This window comes from Phaseolus vulgaris, chromosome 4 (genome assembly GCF_000499845.2).
Source record: "Phaseolus vulgaris cultivar G19833 chromosome 4, P. vulgaris v2.0, whole genome shotgun sequence".
NCBI lineage: Eukaryota > Viridiplantae > Streptophyta > Magnoliopsida > Fabales > Fabaceae > Phaseolus > Phaseolus vulgaris.
This window is the reverse complement of record NC_023756.2, coordinates 10044924-10065204: the sequence shown is the minus strand read 5'-3', so window position 1 is coordinate 10065204 and position 20281 is coordinate 10044924. Positions and strand designations below refer to the sequence as shown.

Below are 20281 nucleotides of genomic sequence, written 5' to 3'. Positions count from 1 at the left end.
GGTGGTAAAAGAACTGTGTATATGTGTGTGTGTGTGTTGTCCCCTTCAGGCAAAAATATTCTCCAGTCACTTGTACGTAATCCTCAAGCACGGGCAAGCAACCAGAGAGTTTCTCCTAAATTTGTCAAAGGTTCCAACCCTTTTTCCGACATTCTCAGCGCTATTTAAACTGCCCCAGCATTTAAAGCGCCTTAAAGCGCTTTCAATCTCAAACGTAACGCACTCATTAAAGCGCTTAATTACGAAACGTAGCGCATTTAAGACGTTGAAACGCTCGGGAGCCATCATAGTACCTGAATGCTCGACAGGGAAACTGTATTGAATATCTTTAATTACCTGGCACCTGACTAGAGGGTGTTTCCATTCTGACATGGCTGTTGTACACGTGGAGGGCCTCACGACGCCGTGACCCCATCTGGGGGCGTTTCTGCCCATCTGGGGACGTCTCTACGTGTGAGTCCTCCTGCTTGGGAGTGCTACTGCGCTAGGGGTGACTTTTTGGGTGCGAACTCATGCCCCCAAGTATCTAGCCACTTACTTTGAGAGCGTATCTGCCTTCCTCTCGTACCCTGCACCCGCTTACCCTGGGCGTGACCTTCCTTTTGGGTCGTATCTGTCCCGAAAGCGTCTCTGGGGTGGCAGGGGCACCTCACGAGTCAGGCTGCCCTTCACTGATACTATTACTATGGCCTTGAAGCCACCTTTTCCTTCTCTTTATCACTTTCCCGAGATATCGGGACCTGAGGCTTTCCCACGGCGTCGCTCCCTCCATGGTCTTTCCTACCCACGGGTATCGGGGAACCACACCGTGATTGCCTTGCTTTTACACTGTTTAATCTGGCGACGTCCTCACCAGGGCGACGCCTTCACCTAGGCGACGCCTTCACCTAGGCGACGCCTTCACCTAGGCGACGTCTTGTCCTGCCTTGGCGACGCTTTCTCTTGGCGTCCCTACATCTGGGCGACACCTCGAGTTGACTTTGACTTTCCTGTTGTTGACTTTGACCTTGACTTAGTCAACGCCCTGATACGGGACGGTACAATTATCTATTGTCAGGTAAGACGACCTAACTCGGTGCCAATATGACCACCCGAGTTCAGGAGCTCTGCAGTTGGATTTTCTATGACTAAGTTGTTTGGTTCAAGGCAAGGTAAGACGACCTAACTCGGTGTGCGAGTGATCACCCGAGCTAGGCGCCCTACAAATGAGTATTGTGACTAAATTGTTTAAGTGCACGATGAGTTGGGCTAGCTCGTTGAGAGAACGATCACCCGAGTTCAGGCACTCTGTGGAATGATTCCGTAATGCGCAGTGGAATTGTCCGCTTATGTTTATGATAAATTAGGGTTAACTCGGTGTACGAGTGAGTATTGGAGTTTAGATACCATAAGAGATAAATGAATCATTCTTGGCGTAGGATGAGACGACCAAGCTTAGAATGGTGCAACTATTCGAGTATGCGTTATGCGAAGCAATGCTTGGTGAGGTCAAGGTATGTGACCCTTGCCCAAGTTTGTGAAATACACCTATATACGTCGAGAATGAGCATCGACTCGTTGTGGTTATGGGATATAGTTCATCAAAAGGTTAGTTCTTTGAGAACACCATGATTTCTCATGCTCAGTTTGTGCTTTGAATTCTTGCTATCCAGGTTACTTTACACTCGAGATGTAGAGAAGAGTTAGCTAAAGTGACGAGTTATTTGCATTTACGGTAGTTGTTATGCTTAAGTTGGTTGAGGTTAATAAGTACGTAACATGCACTGGCTTAAGCTAGTCGAGGTTTACTACGTTAAATAACGAGACATACATTGGCAAAGATAGTCACAATCATCATGCATAAGGTAAAGGTGCTGATAAATATAAAGTGTTACATTGTTCAAGTTTTAAGAGAGTTACAAATGGTTGAAAGGTAAGGCTACTCATCCCTCAATTGACCATTGACCACGGTTTTACCCGGTCAAGATGGGAGTAGTCAATTTCAGGGTGAAGCCTTGATGCTTGTTCAATTGCTGCCTCAAATCCCACAAAGTAGGATTGGGCAGCGTCTTGCATGCACGCTTCAGTTTCTTTGGTCAAGTATTCATCTTTTTGAACCAGCTCTCCTTTGAGTTTGTCGATTTCAGAAAAAAGCATGCTCCTTTCTTTAGCAGCATCTTGGGCTTGGCTTGTGGCCTCCTTGGTCTCGGCCAAGTGTCGTTCATCTTCTTGTTGTAAATCTTTGGTATATTGGAGTTCACTTTGTAGGTGTTCCATCTCTTTGCGGAGCTCAGAGATCTCTTGGGCTTTCAAGTCCTTTGCCGCCTTCCGCTCTTTCATTTTGGTAGCAGTCAAGCAGCTTGTGGCAAGGGCTTGGCCAAATTGTCTTATGGCTTCACGAACCAAGTGGTTTTCGTCGTGAGCCATAAGCCTTTCCCTCTCTTCAGCAGGCAGCAGGGCTTTCTCAAGGAATGTACGGGTGTCAAGGCTTGGGTCCCATAGATTCTTTCCTTTGGAGCTCTCTGCTTCGCCCTCTTGGATAACCACCATATCTCGGGGTAGAGATTGGTCTTCAGAGGGAGATGCACGGTGAGAAGGAGCACACCCATTTGAGTGAGAGTGCTCAGTAGAGGCAACAAGTGTCTTCCTTTTTTCTTGTGAAGACCGGCCTTGAGAGAGTTTCCTCGTAACCAATTGGGGTTGAGGTAGTTGTGGCGGGAGCTTTCAGCTTTTGATTTAAGGAATCCTTGGGCACATTGGCAGCTGCCCTCGTCCTCTTGGCCTTTTCTTCTAACTATTTCTTGCAAAATTTGGACAACATCTTCTCTGCAAAGAAAAGCAAGTGAATTGTTAATACATAAAGCAAAGGTTCGTCTCACTAAGTGATGCAAACCAAGCCAACAAGGAGTTGACCAAGGATGCACACTATGAGAAGTAATCTCAACAATCAAGTGAAGACCTCAACAAGGATTTAGCAGACTCACAAGAGGAAGAAATGGACACAAACCAGAGCATTTAATGTTCTTATTGCTGGTCTTCTTAAAGAATAAAACAAATTGTAAATAATTTGGGCTCACTTTAGGGGTCCAAATAGCAAAGATAGGCTAGAATAAGGTGCCTTTAGCAAGGCAATTTGACCTAGTTTCTAGAAGGACAAACCTAGGATGCGGGTTTGACTTAGTCAAACCCTAAGGCTCCCATTTTTTCCCTTTTCCCATCCTACCCCTCTTGCTTGTTTTCCATGGCTCCTTCGCCTATAAATAGGAGACCTACCCATTGTATTTTAGATGTTGAAATTGAATAGAAAAGTTACTTTCCAAAAATATTGTGAGAGCTTAAGTGAGTATTGTCTTCTCTTCCTTTTGGTTATATCTTGGTGAGAATGAAACTCTCAAGTGGCGTCCTAACACTTATCTTGGTGGTTTCTGTAGAGCATGGGAGCTTTGATGTTTCAAATCCATGATGAAGCTTGAAGCCTTGTTGCTTTTGGTTTGGGTTTAGATTAGAGTGTTTAAAATCTATGTAAAGATCAGTTCTTAATCCTTGCACAAAGTTTGCCCAATCTATTTTAAAAAGCAAAGTGTTTTTCTAAGCAAAGAGAAAACAATCGGTTGAATTATCGAAATAATCGGTTGTTTGTCACTTGGCTTGTTTAAAGGTTCTGAAAATGTTTTTGACTTGGTTATGTAACTGCCTAACCAATTCAACCGGTTAAAACGTCTTTTCAACTGTTTAGTTGTGCACTGGTTCAAGGTCTGATCATAGGAGTTTTTTTATTCCTGTAAACTCAGGTGTATTCTGTTCCTTTCATGATTCTTGTATTTAATCTTTCATAAACTTGTAAGTGTGTGTGAAATTCTGTAAAGTCAGAGGGTGTTCTGACTAGAGGTGTGTGTTTGCAAAGAGCGTGAGTGGTTCTTGTGGTTTCAAGAGCACCTCTTTGTGGCTGTGTTGTTGTAATATGTGAGTAATTACTAGTGAAATCCAGTGGTTGTTCTGAGAACTGGATGTAGCTCAAGGTTGAGCGAACCAGTATAAAATTCGCTGTGTAAGTCTCTCTATCTCTAACTCCTTATAAATGTTTGTTTTAATTTTGCTTTTGTTGTTGATATAAACAACTGGTTTAAACGTTATTTTAACCGATTAAAATTCTGAAAACAGTTTTTGTATCATTGGTTGATTGCTTTCCTTAATTGCTTATTTGTGTTTGTTTGATAAAGGTTCATTCTTAATCAATCTTTGCGAAAATCTTTGGCAAAGAATTCACACACCCCCCCTCTTGTTTAAGGCATCAATTCTTACAATTGGCATCAAGAGCTAGGTTCTTGAAAATATTCAAGTTTCTGTTTTTTTCTGAAAAATCTTTTTACATGGCTGATAAGTTTCCTTTTAGGGAAGGTGCTTCCATAAACAGGGCACCACTTTTTTGTGGGGTCAATTACCAGTTTTGGAAGGTGAGAATGAAAATATTTACGCATTCAACTGATAAGGGTATTTGGGAAACAATTGAAAAATGTCTCTTTATACCTCAAGTCAAAAGAGATGAGGTTTTAATTGATAAACCTTCATTTGATTGGACTGAGGCTGAAAGCAAGAAAGCTAAGTTTGGTTGGATTGCTAAGAATATAATAACCTCTTCCTTAAGTTGTGATGAATTTTTTAGGGTATCACAGTGTAGCTTAGCAAAGGAAATGTGAGACATTCTTGAAGTCACACATGAAGGGACAAACGATGTCAAGAGATCCAGAAAGCATGCTCTTATTCAAGAGTATGAAGTCTTTAGAATGCAAAAGGGAGAGACCATTTGTGATGTGCAGAAAAGGTTCTCTCACATAGTGAATCATTTGATGAGTCTTGGTAAGTCTTTTGACAAGGAGGAGCTGAACATCAAGATATTGAAATGTCTTGATAGAACATGACAACCAAAGGTCACTGCCATCTCAGAATCAAAAGATTTGACATCAATGACAGTTGCTTCATTGTTTGTTAAGCTTAGGGAACACGAGCTCGAAATGAATAGGCTGGTTGTCCAAGAAAGTGAGGACAAACACAGCAAAGGCATAACTCTCAAAGCTTGCAATCACAAACAACAACAAGACTCTAGTGGAAGTGATGAAGACACCATGAGTCTGTTGTCAAGAAAATTCAGCAAGTTCTTGAAGAAGAAAAGCCAAGCTTCAAAGAGGTATAGCTCTAAAAAACCTAGTTATTTTAATCTTGACAAGTGCATTTGCTATGGTTGTGGTGAACAGGGTCATATCAAGGCTGAATGCCCCAACAATGAAATCAAAGAAAGAGTAGATTTCCAAAATGAGAAAAGGGGAAAAGCTAAGAAGGCATATGTGGCATGGGATGACAATGAAGTATCATCCTCTAGCTCTTCTGATGATGAAGAAGCAAACCTGTGTTTTAGAGCATCTGTATCTAGTAACATGAGTTCATCCTCTTCAAACAAAGGTAACAACTATTATCAATTGCTTGAAGCTTTTAATGAAACTCATGAAGAGGCTAACCGATTGGCTCTTTCTCACAACCGGTTGAAAGGTCTAAATAACTGGTTGAAAAATAGAGTCAAGTCTCTGGAAGAAGAATTGAGAAAAACAAAAGAAGATTTTGAAAACCTTGATTTCATTTACAAGAACTCAACTTGCAGTTGTGACTCAGTTTTGTGAAAATTATGAAAATCTTGAAAAAAAGATTCATTGTCTTTTGATAACATTGGATAAACTTACAACTGGAAAATCCAACTTTGAAGATGTCCTTGCATCTCAAAATTGTGTTTTTGAAAATGTTGGTTTAGGTTTCTATCCATAGAGCAAAGGAAATGGGATTTCAAAATCTTTTTCATCTGTACCAGAAAAACAATCGGTTAAAAGGTCGATTCAACCGGTTGTTACATGCTTCTATTGCATGAAGAAGGGTCATTCAGTTAGGTTCTGCAGGTTTCGAAAGTATTTTGTTCCTAAAGGGATCTTTAAATGGATTCCAAGATGTTTTGATGGTTCCAAAGATAAGTCTAACACAAAGGGTCCCAAGTTCTTTAAGGGATCAAATCTTGTGATTTAACAAGTTCTGTTTTGCAGATTTTTTACTCTACTTGAAAGGTCAGAAAGATCAGGATCTCAAGAAGATTTGTGTGCAAGTCAAAGCCTTGTCCTGATTCTATGTACTGCTTACATTTGTGTATAATTTTCTTGTTCTTCTCTTTGTTGAACATTAGTTTTTAAATCCAATTCCATTTTCTCTATGTCTATGCTTGGATTATAATTAGCTTGTATTTCTTCTATTCATTATACAAATCTATGTGCCTTATAAACCTTGATGTTTGGATATAGCATGATTGTTGAAAATCTGGTTTTCTCAAAATTGTGCATCAGTGCAGAATTTCAATCGATTGTTTCTTCGAAACAATCGATTGTTTTCTCTCTGTTAGCATTGGGCAAATTTGTTTTTAATTTCTAAGCTCTGATTTGTAATTTTGTTCAAACCCAGTGTTATCTGTGGTCAACATTGTATTAATTGCATCTTTGGATACAATATGCCTCTGTTATAACTACTCTTTATAAATCAGATTCCCCTTATCTTGGAAATTAAAACTACTTTTAAAGTTTGGTCAAATCAACATATGATTATCTGTACCTTCTGTTTTGACTGACACAAACAACTTTATGGTTCTGATTTGAATTTTTTTTTTCTGTTTTGATAACAACCCACATAATGCCAACTTTGACAAAGAATTATGGCTATATAAGTGATGCATTTAGTTGTTGTTTTTCACACAAACAATCTGTTGATCTTCATTTTCCTCTACTCTAAGTTTTCTCTGCAGTGTGCTAAAGTTCCTCTCTGATTTGAGCTATGGCTGGAACTCCTTCATTCGCTAAAAGGATGAAAACCAGGGCTGTTAAGAGTGGTGGGAAGCTTGAAGGATGGTTCTCAAGAGAATCTGAACTCATCATCAAATACCTACATGAAACAAGTAGGAAAAATGTCAATACACCCAAGCTTGTCTCCTTCACTTGGAAGAAGCAACAAAATTTGTCCACTGTGAGAAGCCTCTTCAAGGGGAAAAGATTAAAGAGATTTCTTGAGCTCACTGGAAACATTTATCCAGATTTGGTGAAGGTATTCTATACTAACCTTCAATTTAATGGTGACTCACTTCTTTCTCATGTGAAAGGTGTAGTTATGGTCATTACATATGATGTGTGGACTGTTGTGACTAGATTGAAGTTCTCTAGGATTAGAATCAACAGAGGAAACCTAGGGATAGTTGAAGAATTCAACAAGATGCAATTCTACAAGAGTTGATGGAAGAGGCCCAAGCACAAGCCCACATGCAAGCCCACCAAAGGGTAGATTTAGGCCAACCATAGAGTTATGGCCAAAAGGATCCAAGAAGACGTTCTTTTACATGTTCAAATGCCATAAACTCTAGTGTAGAGTAGACTTTAATTTCTTGTCAAAATTAGCATAGGAACTTTATTTGTAATTTTCTTAGAATTAATTTTGGCACCTAAAACACCAACCTAGGTAAACTTAGAGTTTCTAAAAAAAACCTCTAAATTTACCAAGGCCGGTTTAGAAAGCCCATGGAGGGGGTGAGCATAAAAACTAGACACACCCCTCCCCATGTGCTCATTTGTGCACCCATGTGCCATGTGCACCCATGTGCTTCACATTTACATTTCATTTGGTTAGCATTAGGGTTGCATTATGTTCCTCCTTAGCCTATAAAAGGAGGAGCCTACACCTTGTATTTTGAAGTTTATGGTGAGTAAAGTTATGCTGTCATTTTGTGCCAAGCTTTGCTTCTCTCTAGAACTCTAGGCTCTAAACTTCACATCCTTCACCTTTCCTTGGGCTGGCCGAACCTCCCTATGTTCATACCTATCATGCACCTTCAAGATCAACATCACTCTTAGGAGGATCTTGCACACACACCTCCATAGCTTCCGCACCATTTTCTTACATGATTCAAGAAGACCTTCATGAAATTTGCCATCATTTGGTATCATGAGCTTGGGTTGTTCAAGATGAGTTGCTTTTGGTCTTTTCATTTCTAGTTCTTCTTTATTTCATGTTGTTCATCTTATTTCCATAATTGTCTTGCTGTTTTTTGCATTTTAATTTGTTTTGGTGTGCTATTTGGAAGATCCAACCGAAGCACTTTTGTTCAATTGATCTTGAACAATTTCTTGTGCAATTTGTGATAGGATTCCATACACCTTTGAGTTGTTGTTTTCTTTTAGGCTTTTGAGTCTTTATTGCTTTCTTATTTGGTTCATATTATGCTTTTGAGTCTTTAATTTCTGAATCCATATATGTTTTGTCAAGTCATGTTCATCCACAATGTCAACAATTCTTAGTAGTCATTTATTTGACTTGATTGTTTCTTGATTTTGGGTATCTTTAATTGCTTTGAATCTGCTGTTCTTTGATCTTTTGGTGCCTTTTTAATTTTAGTTTGAGTTCATATTGTGTTTAGATCCTACACAATTCTATTTTCACAAATTCCATTCTGTTTAAATTTTGGTATCTTGCTGTTTTTGTTTCCAGTTTCCAGAATCCCCTGTTTCACATTTTCTGTGCTGGCTGTTTTGTTCCAGAAAAATATTTTCACTCATAGGAAAATTTTGATTCTCTGTAATATGCAATTTTGAAGTGTTATAGAAAGGAAAAAAAAGAATTAGTTCAAAAGAATCAACAGAAAAAAAATTGATAAATCTTTTAAAATCAGTGTGCAAATCTGAGGCGCTACAGCTAGTGTAACTGAACACCAAAATTGTAAAATTTATTAAAAAATATTGGTCCATGCGTTTTGAGTGATTCCAAAGCCAGATTTTAGCTAAGATCTTGAATATCTTGAATATCAAATTTCAGAATCATATCTTAAAAACACAGCTCAGCATAAATTGGGGAAAAACACATTTCTGGCCCACAACATTTTCCAGTGGTGCTGTTTTTTTATTTGGTCATCTAATTCTAGTGCCATTCTTAGGATTCTTTTGTGTGCCTACCTTTATTTTGGTACCTTTTATTTGCTTGCTTAAAATTTCTTGGACCTCTTTCTAGTTGTCATAATCTAACTCCTTTTGGTGGTACTGTTTTATTCAATTAAATTGTTTCTTGCTTTTGTTCTTTGACCTCTAATTTGGTGCTGGAATTTATTCTCCTTTGATGCTTATGTGATTTGAAACTTGACTTGGGTAAGGTCTAGTCTTTTGATAGGTGCTGGAATTGGAGAATTAAAACCTTCATTCTAAGGGGAAACAAAGCCAAGGCCGAATCAAGCTTTCTTGAAAAACACTACAAACACTTGGAGGACCAACAAGCAAAGACAACAAGGAAGTGCATTTAGCAAAAAGAGGATCAACAAAGGGAGTTTTTCTTAATTTCCTTGCAACTTAATTTGTGTTAATTACCTCTTAATTACGATTTAGACGGTGAGTGTGTCTTCAAGGGCTCAAAGTGTCCAAGAAGCCTCACCTAGGGCCGACTAGTATAGAATTCTTAATTAGCAATTGTTAATTGTTTGTAATTGCCTTTTCTTTTGCTTAGTTAGTGACGCTTTGCATGATTATTTTGTTAAGTTTGTCATAAACCGTCTAGCTTTGTTGATTAGTTAGCATACATTGTTTCTTGCATTGAAAAAAAAAAGTTTTGATTTCTCAACTTAATTGTGTTCTAAGTAGTTTACTAAGAGGAAGTTTTGTGTGAAGACATTGAGGAATAGTTTTTGGCTAAGGCAAAGGCTTGGTACTTAAGTAGTCCTTTGTGACTCACCTCCCTTACCTGGAAAACTACCTTCTTTGACTTTCCTAAATTTCCTCAAGGTAAAACACTTATATACACAAAAAACTTTAGCCATGTCTTCTCCTCCTCACTCTCCAAAGTCTATTGAAAGTGAAGTCAAATCTATAAAATCTCTTAAAAGTGAGGTGAAATCCTTGAAATCTCTTTTGAAACAACTTACTAAGGATATTCAATCAATTTCATCTAAACAATTGGAGAATGAGATCAAAACAAATGAATTGACTAAAGCAAAGAATGAGAAGTCTCAATTTTCAAAAAAATTACATTCTCATGCATCTAGCTCTAAACATCATGATTATCTTGGGGAAGAAAGTCTTAGGAAAAATTAATATCATCAACAATTCCCTAGGAGAGCTAGGAAAGAGAGACAAGAAAACCTAACCAAGCATATCTCTCACACTCAAGCTAGAGAAATTCCATGTTTAGAATACCTTGGCAATGATCAATTAGCATCTCAATGTTTCAATGAAAGATCTATGATCTTAAGGGACAAAGATGAGAATAGTAGCCAAGAAAAAGAAGCTAGTGAGAGTGAAGAAAATGTAAAAATAGAAAAGCAAGAGAAAACCCTTGGGAAACAAAAGGCGTGGGAGAAGAGTGTTCCTTCCCACAAGGTCATTCAACAAGAAGGAAAAGTTGAAAATACATTTGAAAATATACCTCTTGTTGAACAACCTAGCCTTACCTTTTGTAAAGGAACACTTGCAAGCCTAGAAAAAAAAGAAGAATCCTTAAAAAAGGCTTGCATAGATAAAAATATAGTAGATTATTTTACATACATGTCCAGATATCACCAAGTGAAGGTCAAGTAATCTATAGGCATCTACAAAGACAATTTTTTATGTGAAGTAGTGCCTAAAGAAACTTGTCATGTCTTATTGAGACAACCTTTGCAACGAATTGAAATTTCCATGAACAAAGGTTGTATCAACGAGACTACCTTCACACATAAAAGAGAAATTCTTCATGAAGGAGAACTCATGGGTCAAATTAGAGTTGATAAAACTCTAGAGATTTTAAAAGGAAAATTATTGTCACCCATGAGAAAAGATGTTCAAAGACATTACCCTAGATACATTCCGTGTTTTAAAAATACATCTAAGGCGATGTCTCATGAACTCTATACTCCTTCACCTTTTGCAAATGATCCTTGGGAAGACATAAGCCTAAATTTCAAATTAGATCTTCCTAGGACAACAAAAGGTTTTGATTCCATTTTCATGGACATGGATAAAGTCTTCCTTAAAGAAGTGACAAGTCTTCATGATTTCTCTTTAAACTTAGTGTTGGATAGAGCTCCAAAATTTGAAAACCATCATTTGAGGATTCTCTTGGAAAAACTTGCAACTAAGTTGTCCTTTTCAAATTCTTATCATCCTCAAAAGAATGGTCAAAATAAAATTGAAAACATAGCTCTTGTTACTATGCCTAGAGAAATCATGAAAGACAACCACAATTCTTGGGATAAGTATCCTTTTTCTATTGAGCATGCATACAATAGAGTAGTCCACAAGACTACTAATATTTCTACATTTGAAGTTGTATGTGAACATAGTCCTCTTTCTCTTTTTGCGTTGTTACCACTTCCTAAAGGAATTATGCCTAAGGAACAAGTAACCACTATTGAAAATTTTACAAAGCATGAGAGGATTAGAGAACACATGCAACCATCAAAAGAGAAATATTGTAAAAAGTTGCCAAAAACAAAAGAAAAACAAAAATGGCAACTTCATAAAATTGATTTGTATATAACTACTTCAACTAACTCATTTGCTTTATTTGATAATTCCCCTAGGTGGACGTTTGATCCAGGAGGGCAAGCATAGTTGAAGAAGCAAGAGGCTGCTATCCGAGATCAAATCTCTAGATCTGAGGATAGATCTTCTCAAAGAGAAGGAGATGATGGACACCATCCAGCCACATCCATTCCCCTAGCCATGAAGAAGAAGAAGCAATGGATTTGAGGACAAATCCTTTTCAAGAGGGAGGGGATGATGGAAGAGGCCCAAGCACAAGCCCACATGCAAGCCCACCAAAGGGTAGATTTGGGCCAACCATAGAGTTATGGCCAAGAGGATCCAAGAAGACGTTCTTTTACATGTTCAAATGCCATAAACTCTAGTGTAGAGTAGACTTTAATTTCTTGTCAAAATTAGCATAGGAACTTTATTTGTAATTTTCTTAGAATTAATTTTGGCACCTAAAACACCAACCTAGGTAAACTTAGAGTTTCTAAAAAAACCTCTAAATTTACCAAGGTCGGTCTAGAAAGCCCATAGAGGGGGTGAGCATAAAAACTAGACACACCCCTCCCCATGTGCTCATTTGTGCACCCATGTGCCATGTGCACCCATGTGCTTCACATTTACATTTCATTTGGCTAGCATTAGGGTTGCATTATGGTCCTCCTTAGCCTATAAAAGGAGGAGCCTACACCTTGTATTTTGAAGTTTATGGTGAGTAAAGTTATGCTGCCATTTTGTGCCAAGCTTTGCTTCTCCCTAGAACTCTAGGCTCTAAACTTCACATCCTTCACCTTTCCTTGGGCTGGCCGAACCTCCCTATGTTCATACCTATCATGCACCTTCAAGATCAACATCACTCTTAGGAGGATCTTGCACACACACCTCCATAGCTTCCGCACCATTTTCTTACATGATTCAAGAAGACCTTCATGAAATTTGCCATCAAGAGTTGTCTCAAGAATCCCCTTTCCAAAGTAAGAAATTTTTTTGTTGGAGGGTTAAAGCTTGATGAAAGGCTTATAGTCTTCATTGTGTCATGGATCATCACACCAAGGGGGAGCAATCACTCCACTCTTTCTGAGGAAGACCTACTGCTGATCTATTGCATTATGAATAAAGTGAAGATCAATTGGATCCACACCATCAAGGAGCATATGCAAAAATCCATAAGGTTAAGTGACTTCCACTATCCCTATGCAATTTTAATATCTAAATTTCTACACTATTTTGAAGTGGATATTGAAGAGGAGCTAGCTGAAATTATCAAGCCCTCAAGTGAGGTTAACAGTGGATCCCTAAGCAAAATGGGATTTACTAAAATTGGTGGGAGATGGGTGAGCAAAGATGGTGATCAAGCTGCCCAAGTGGAACAAATGATGGTGATGAACTTGAAGATGCAACAACTCAAGAGGAACCTACTGCTGAGACTCAAGAGGCTGGTCATAATGATGCTTACATGGGAGAAAGGATGACCACAATGTCTCCTTTTGAAAGGTTAATGATCAACCGCATGGTCACATTTGCTGAAAATAAAAGGAATCTCCATGATTTGTGTGAGTCAAGGTTCAATCATATGGATTCACATTTTTCAAACCTGGATGAACAGATAGAAGAGGTTCATAATCATATTCTAGAGCTACAATTTGAAAGGGAGAACAATCCTTCTTTCTAATTTGCTGGTTTATATTTCTGAACAATTTTTTTTCTCTTTTATGTTGTTTTTAATCCTTCCTTTTGTCTATTTGTGAAGACAAATAGGGGGAGAAGTTTGTTGGGACATGTAATGTTCTTATTATTTGTGCTTTTACTGCCTTTGAACATTGCTTAACACTACTATAACTGGTTTAAATTTGAAATTTTAAAACTGTTAAAACTCTAATACAAAATTTCAACCGGTTGTTCCTATGAAATAACCGATTGTTTATCTGTGTTTGCACCTCTGCATGTTGATTGGTTTCTCACACTGATTTGGCTGATGTTCCTCTCTGGAAATCACCTAGTGGGAACTAGTTTGTGGTGCTTATTTGATTGGAATAGATTATCATGTGTTTCTATGTTTGCTCATGAATGCAAGTTGTACAGATTCTAAACAAGAACATTCCTAAAAGCATCCCAAGGATTTGTCTCCATCAAATAGGGGGAGATTGTAGAGCATGGGAGCTTTGATGTTTCAAATCCATGATGAAGCTTGAAGCCTTGCTGCTTTTGGTTTGGGTTTAGATTAAAGTGTTTAGAATCTATGTAATCCTTTCACAAAGTTTGCCCAATCTGTTTTAAAAAGCAAAGTGTTTTTCTAAGCAAAGAGAAAAACAACCGGTTGAATTATCGAAATAATCGGTTGTTTGTCACTTGGCTTGTTTAAAGGTTTTGAAACTGTTTTTGACTTGGTTATGTAACTGCCTAACCAATTCAACCAGTTAAAACGTCTTTTCAACCGGTTGATTATAACATTTCCTAACAATTTTTTGAAAACCTGTTAACCTGTTTTGGGTGTGATCAAAACTGTTTTGGATCATTAATGTTGCCTTGAACGACTAGTTTTTTAGTACTATAAAATAGCCTTCCTTTCAAAACAAATAAGAACAAGTTTTTACACAGTTTGAAATCAAAGAGAGATTGATATTTGTTTTTGAAAGAAGTTTTCAAAAGGTTTGCAAGATTGTTGTTTAGCTTTACACTAGTACAAGATCTGATCATAGGACTTCTTGATTTGTGTAATCTCAGGTGTTTTCTATTCCTTTCATGATTCTTGTAATTGTACTTTCATAAACTTGCAAGTGTGTGTGAAATCCTGCAAAGTTAGAGGGTGTTCTGACTTGAGGTGTGTGGTGTTGCAAAGAGGGTGAGTAAGGTCACCTCTTTACGGTGTGTTGGTGTAATCTGTAATTGATTACGAGTGGAACTCAGAGGTTGTTCTGAGAACTGGATGTAGCTCAAGGTTGAGTGAACCAATATAAAATTCGTTGTGTAAATCTCTCTATCTCTAACTCCTTATAACTGTTTGTTTTAATTATGCTTTTGTTGTTGATATAAACAACCGGTTAAAACGTGATTTTACTGATTAAAATTCTGAAAACAGTTTTTGTATCATTGGTTGATTCCTTTCCTTTATTGCTTATCTGTGTGTTTGTTTGATAAAGGTTCATTCTTAATCAATCTTTACGAAAATCTTTGGCAAAAAATTCACCCCCCCTCTTATTTAAGCCATCAATTCTTATAGTTTCCACCCATCAAGTGGCGTGACCACCCACCACCACCTCCATAAGTTTCTTCTTCCTTTTCCTTCAAGTTTCCTTTCCATTAATGTTTCCTAGTTTTCTTCTTTATTTCGGCAATTGCATACACGTCACCATACAATGTCTTTTTTATCTTTGTCTTTGTGAAATGCACCTTCACACCTACTTAACTACTTGGTTAAGTTAGTGTCCAGTGGGAATTTTCCTAAGGTCATCACCATTAACACCTAAAATCTCAATCTTAAAGTAAAGTGTCTGATCCTGCCGCTTGACTTGAGTGCAAGAGTCTTGCCACGTCAAAGATCTCTCCTCTGGATCAGCTTCGCACCACGTTAGATTTTGCTCTTCACGCGTTAATTCCTCGCAAGAACCTAAAGAAAACAAAGTGGCGCCACTGCGGCCGATCGCGCTCCGACGCCCAAGTCAGTGGAGGAATCACCAAAAACTCAGAGAGAATATCTCAACTCAAGGAACCGTGCGTAGTGAATCTCAGTGTATAAAATGCGTTCTGAAAGCGTACCTCAAAAATCTGTTAAGTGTTCCTTATATACCTGAGCCTTTTCTCTCTCCTGACGGTTACACCTCTGGACGCGTGGCTCACATCCAGTTGTACACGTGTCAGCATCTGGGCTGGGGTCGCAGGTTGTACCCAGCCCTACACGTGTCATCATCTGAGCTAGGATAACTCGAGCGTCACTTCTACTCTTCTCGTCATTCGACTAAGTTATCCATACAGGGAGTAACTCGATGCACGACTTTCCTTGGAGCGCGACCCCTTAAGTGGCGAGTACCGGGTGCCACCACGTGCACCATCTCTGTGGTCTCGCCTGCCGCCATCACGATCTGCTTCACTTGCACACCATGCATGTTCTGGAAAACTGTTCCCTCGACCCGACCTCTGGCCAGGGTGTGATCATCTGATAACCTCATCCTCCGCTGCTACGTGACAAACATATCACTCGTCTTCCATACTTGTACCTCTTGGAAACCTTAAATAAGCCTCTCGGCGATCTCTAACCACCTGATCTCCTAGTACTCATATACGGCGACTGTGACGCAACTCTGGTGACCGCCGGTTACGCACATTAGAGATCGGAGAACGCCACTTCAGCGATCGGCGACTATACTGACTTCCCGATTTACTTCCCTTCTGTCGGCCAGGTGTCTTGTTCAACGTGCCTATATTGTCTCTTGCTGCCACGTCATCACACCCGATGACCTGATCGGTACACAAGCCCCCCAGTCTTAAGCTGAGACTTGACCAGCAAAAAGACTAAGAAGTCAAATCATCGTCGATCTACGTGGCCCTTGTACAGACTTCCGTATGTTCGTGCTCTTTTGCCTTTCTGACGCTTCACCAACCCCTTTTTAATCAAACGACACGTGGCTTCATCAACGGTTGTTTTTAATTGTCGTTTGCGCTTCCTACAACGTTCGAAACCCTTAAACCCTTCGCGCCATTCACTGTTTCATTATCTTTCTTCATCTTCAAGCATTCTAAACGTTCTCTCTGCGAACTACGAAACCTTTCGTCTCCCACAATCTTCAACTTCCTTCAACATTTACCCGATCATCAAAAGGTAACTCTTTTACTCCTTCTACTGATATTTGTTGCATTTTAATCGGTTTGCATCATCCATTAACTGTCTGGAGCATACGTTGTGGGTTGTTTCTCTTTTTCTCGTAACTTAGAGTTTCATTCTTGATAACGTCTACCCCAGTGAACTCTCACTCGTTCGTTCTATCTTCTTCGTCCTCAATCGAGTCATTCTCTTGCTATCCTCATTTCTTCCCTTTTCTTTCCTTTGCAGTTCCTGCGATGGCTCACACAAAGTCCACCGCTAATCCTCCTTCCTCATCGCGAAACCCTCCTCCCAAAACTCGTAGGGTTATCCCTGGGACAAACCCTCCACCAACACGCAACCCCTCACGTGCCTCCGGTGTTCCTTCCACATAGGCTGAGAGGCCTGCCACTTCTCGTGCCAACCTTACCCAAGCAACTCCACCACAAGCCGGGGGAGTCTCCCTTCCTCCACGGGACTACCAATAGCTCTACCCTTGGGCCACCTCAACTCTACTGAAGGAAACCTCGTTGATAAATACTGAGGTGGGGGTGCTTCGTCTGAAGAAAGGGGATCGACCCAACCTTTCATTTCACAAGGAGCACGATGACAATGTGACGGTGTTGCCTTGCCTCCTTGGAGAACCAATCTGTGCAGACGATAAGGGGAACAACGGCGAGTTGTTCTGCTTCGTCTACGCCACGCTGTTCAAGAAAGTGAAACTTAGGTTTCCTTTCACTCGTTTCGAGAGGGAGCTGTTGACCGAGCTCGACATCGCCCCTGCCCAGCTCCATCCCAACAGCTGGGCATTCGTGAGGGCGTTTCAAATCTTTTACGCGCACTTGGGGCTGCCGGTTTCGGTTGATGTCTTCCTTTTTCTATTTGAGGCAAAGAATCCTGGAGATCGCCTCTAGGCCAGCTTGAATGGAATTGCTGGGAGGTCAATCCTCTCCATCTTCCAGCAATCCTATAAATACTGGAAGGGGAAATTCGTCAAGGTGTGCCACCTCAACTCTACTGAAGGAAACCTCGTTGATAAATACTGAGGTGGGGGTGCTTCGTCTGAAGAAAGGGGATCGACCCAACCTTTCATTTCACAAGGAGCACGATGACAATGTGACGGTGTTGCCTTGCCTCCTTGGAGAACCAATCTGTGCAGACGATAAGGGGAACAACGGCGAGTTGTTCTGCTTCGTCTACGCCACGCTGTTCAAGAAAGTGAAACTTAGGTTTCCTTTCACTCGTTTCGAGAGGGAGCTGTTGACCGAGCTCGACATCGCCCCTGCCCAGCTCCATCCCAACAGCTGGGCATTCGTGAGGGCGTTTCAAATCTTTTACGCGCACTTGGGGCTGCCGGTTTCGGTTGATGTCTTCCTTTTTCTATTTGAGGCAAAGAATCCTGGAGATCGCCTCTAGGCCAGCTTGAATGGAATTGCTGGGAGGTCAATCCTCTCCATCTTCCAGCAATCCTATAAATACTGGAAGGGGAAATTCGTCAAGGTGTGCCAGAACGACCAAGACCCTTCGTTGCTTGATGGCTTCCCCTTGTATTGGGTAAACAAGGGGAAAAAGGATTCCAGGGACAACTTCAGGAGAGCAAGAAGTCCTGACAACATGGGGGATTTGGACAAAGACCTTTGTCTCTTCTGGAAAAGTGTGGCTTCTGCCAACATCACCTTCCCCACTGCTCCAATAATCTCCTTCGAATTCCTCGAGGGCCAACTTGAAATGTACATAGGTTAGCCCTTACCTCAACACCAAGACTCTCATTTTGTGTTCAAACTGTCTTAGCATTTCTACCATTCTGTCTTTGGCATTCTGTTTGTTCTGTACTGGTCTTGATCATTCATCCATTTGCTATTTGCTTATATTATTTCTGTATGTATATACTTGTATGTTCTGCTTCTGCTTTGGGGCATACTCGTCTATTTTTTACCTTGTGCAGACGCAATGTTGGGAAAAGGAAAGCTGGCAGAATTGAGGGCGATCGCCCGATCCCACAAACTTGCGGCAGGCTCCCAAACTGTGCCCAACTCGGTTGTGGAGATCGCCGCTGCCCAAGGAAAAACTCCTCCCCGAGGTCCAACTCCTTCTGGGGCCCTACCCGCCCCAGAAAGGAAAAAATTGGTGTTGAAGAGACCAAAGAGGAAGACCCCTCAGGTGGTGTCGGAGGAAGAAGACGACGATGAAGACACCGAGGATGGTCTCATCACCAAGAGGAAAAGGGTAACCACCTCTACACCACCTGCACTCCCAACACCAACGCCGCCATCACCTCCAGCTCGGCTATAACCGGTCCAAGCAGCACCACTGGCCGCTGCGCCCCCAGTGGTCGAAAGCAGCGGCCCTAACTATGCAGAGAACCCTCCAAGCGCCTCAACACCATTTGTATCTATTGGAGAGGGTCCTCCTTCCACCACATCCATCGCTGGGGCCGCACTAGAAGAAGATGAGGGTGCCCAGGCTTCCCCAATGCCTATAACAAAAGCCCCAGCCTCACCACCACACCTTGAAGCCCCCCTTGCTGTGCAAGCTCAAGAGGATGGTGGTGAAAGTCAACATCAAACTCCACCAGCACCTCCAGCATCAGCCTCAAGTCTCCCAGATTCCTTCAGGGAGACCTTGGGACCCTTTGCAGCTCAGCTAAAGGCCATGGCGGAAGGTTTCCCTTCGCTTGTAACAAGAGCTGCGACGGATTCGCTCAAGAGGCTCCAACAGGAAAATCTCGAGCTCAAAGAGTCGAATCTCATCATAAAGACTAAGGCTGAAAAGCTCACATGCAATCTGCTGATGACGGAGATGGAACATTCAAGGCTGGAGGATGCGCTGGAAGCGGAACTAAGGAACACACGCAAGGAAGCCTCCGATCTGCGCCAAAAGCTGCACACTCAACTCCAAGAAAAGATTGACCTGGAGAGCAAACTTGTCCCATTTAGGGTCAAAGTGGCAGATTTGGAGGCTGCACAAAAAGCTGAAGCTTCCAAGATGGAGAAGATCGAAAAAAGATTAGCAGAGAGGGAGGTCCTCTTGGGGAAGGTCGAAGCTGAGAGGGACAAGGCTCTCACTGAGCTCACCGAAGCTCGTGAGGAAACTAAAAGAATTGCTGCAGAGCTGGCCCAAGCTCGGGACGAGAGCAAGAAAGCTGCTGAAGAACTGGCTCGGGCTCATGAGGAGAGAGAAGATTTGAAGAAACAAGCGTACGAGCTCAACCAAAGCGCGGCTCAGGTCCTCACCGCCGGGTTTGACGCCGCTCTGGAGCAAATAGCATGCCAATATCCGGAGCTCGACCTCTCCATGTTATCGATCTGCAACGAAGTGGTGGATGGGAAGATTGTGCCTTCTGAAGACTAACTGCTTTCCCCCATCACCTCCTCTTTGAAGACCTTGAATTTGTCTTTTGTTTGTAATATTTGAACTATGCACAACTTTGTTGGCGATGTATATATGACTTTTTTTTTTATTAGAGCGTTATCTTCTATGTTTTCACTTGACTTGGTCTTCTCTCTCTCTATCTGTTGCGTGATCGACCAACATAACTGGTAACACTCATTCAACTGGACTAACTCATCGTTACCTGAACTTAACCCTTCACACACTGCTTTAACTCGAGCAAACTGTTAACCTTATAACAAACTTAACAAACTGTTAATTCAAAGTAAACTCGAGCCACCATCAATTATCGGTGATGACTTATACTTATACTTAAGGTAACAAACCTTATCGTAAAATCACTTGCTAGGCAGCAGGTTTTAACTCAATATAATATTCTAAACACAGCTTACCTTATCTGCCAAGTGAAGTTCACGCTTCTCCTGTCATCGCCGGAAATTCCTCCGATCTGGTACTCGCCATACAACCCCCTCACTATCTCAACCTTCACGCCATGGGGTTCTGGCGATGTTACCCTCTTTTGCATAACTTGATCATTGTTCCCTCATCTAGG

The 20281-nt window shown here is 40.8% G+C and overlaps 1 protein-coding gene across 1 annotated transcript; it reads left to right on the top strand.

Annotated features, from left to right (window-relative positions):
- Nucleotides 1-18810: 18810 nt before the first annotated feature.
- Nucleotides 18811-19689, top strand: LOC137838273 (uncharacterized). Its single transcript, XM_068647524.1, has one exon. It carries the CDS (start codon nt 18811-18813, stop codon nt 19687-19689), a length of 879 nt encoding a protein of 292 aa, XP_068503625.1.
- Nucleotides 19690-20281: the final 592 nt, after the last annotated feature.

Coding starts and splice junctions, on each gene's coding strand:
- LOC137838273 (XM_068647524.1), top strand. CDS start 18,811: ATGCCTATAACAAAAGCCCCAGCCTCACCACCACACCTTGAAGCCCCC.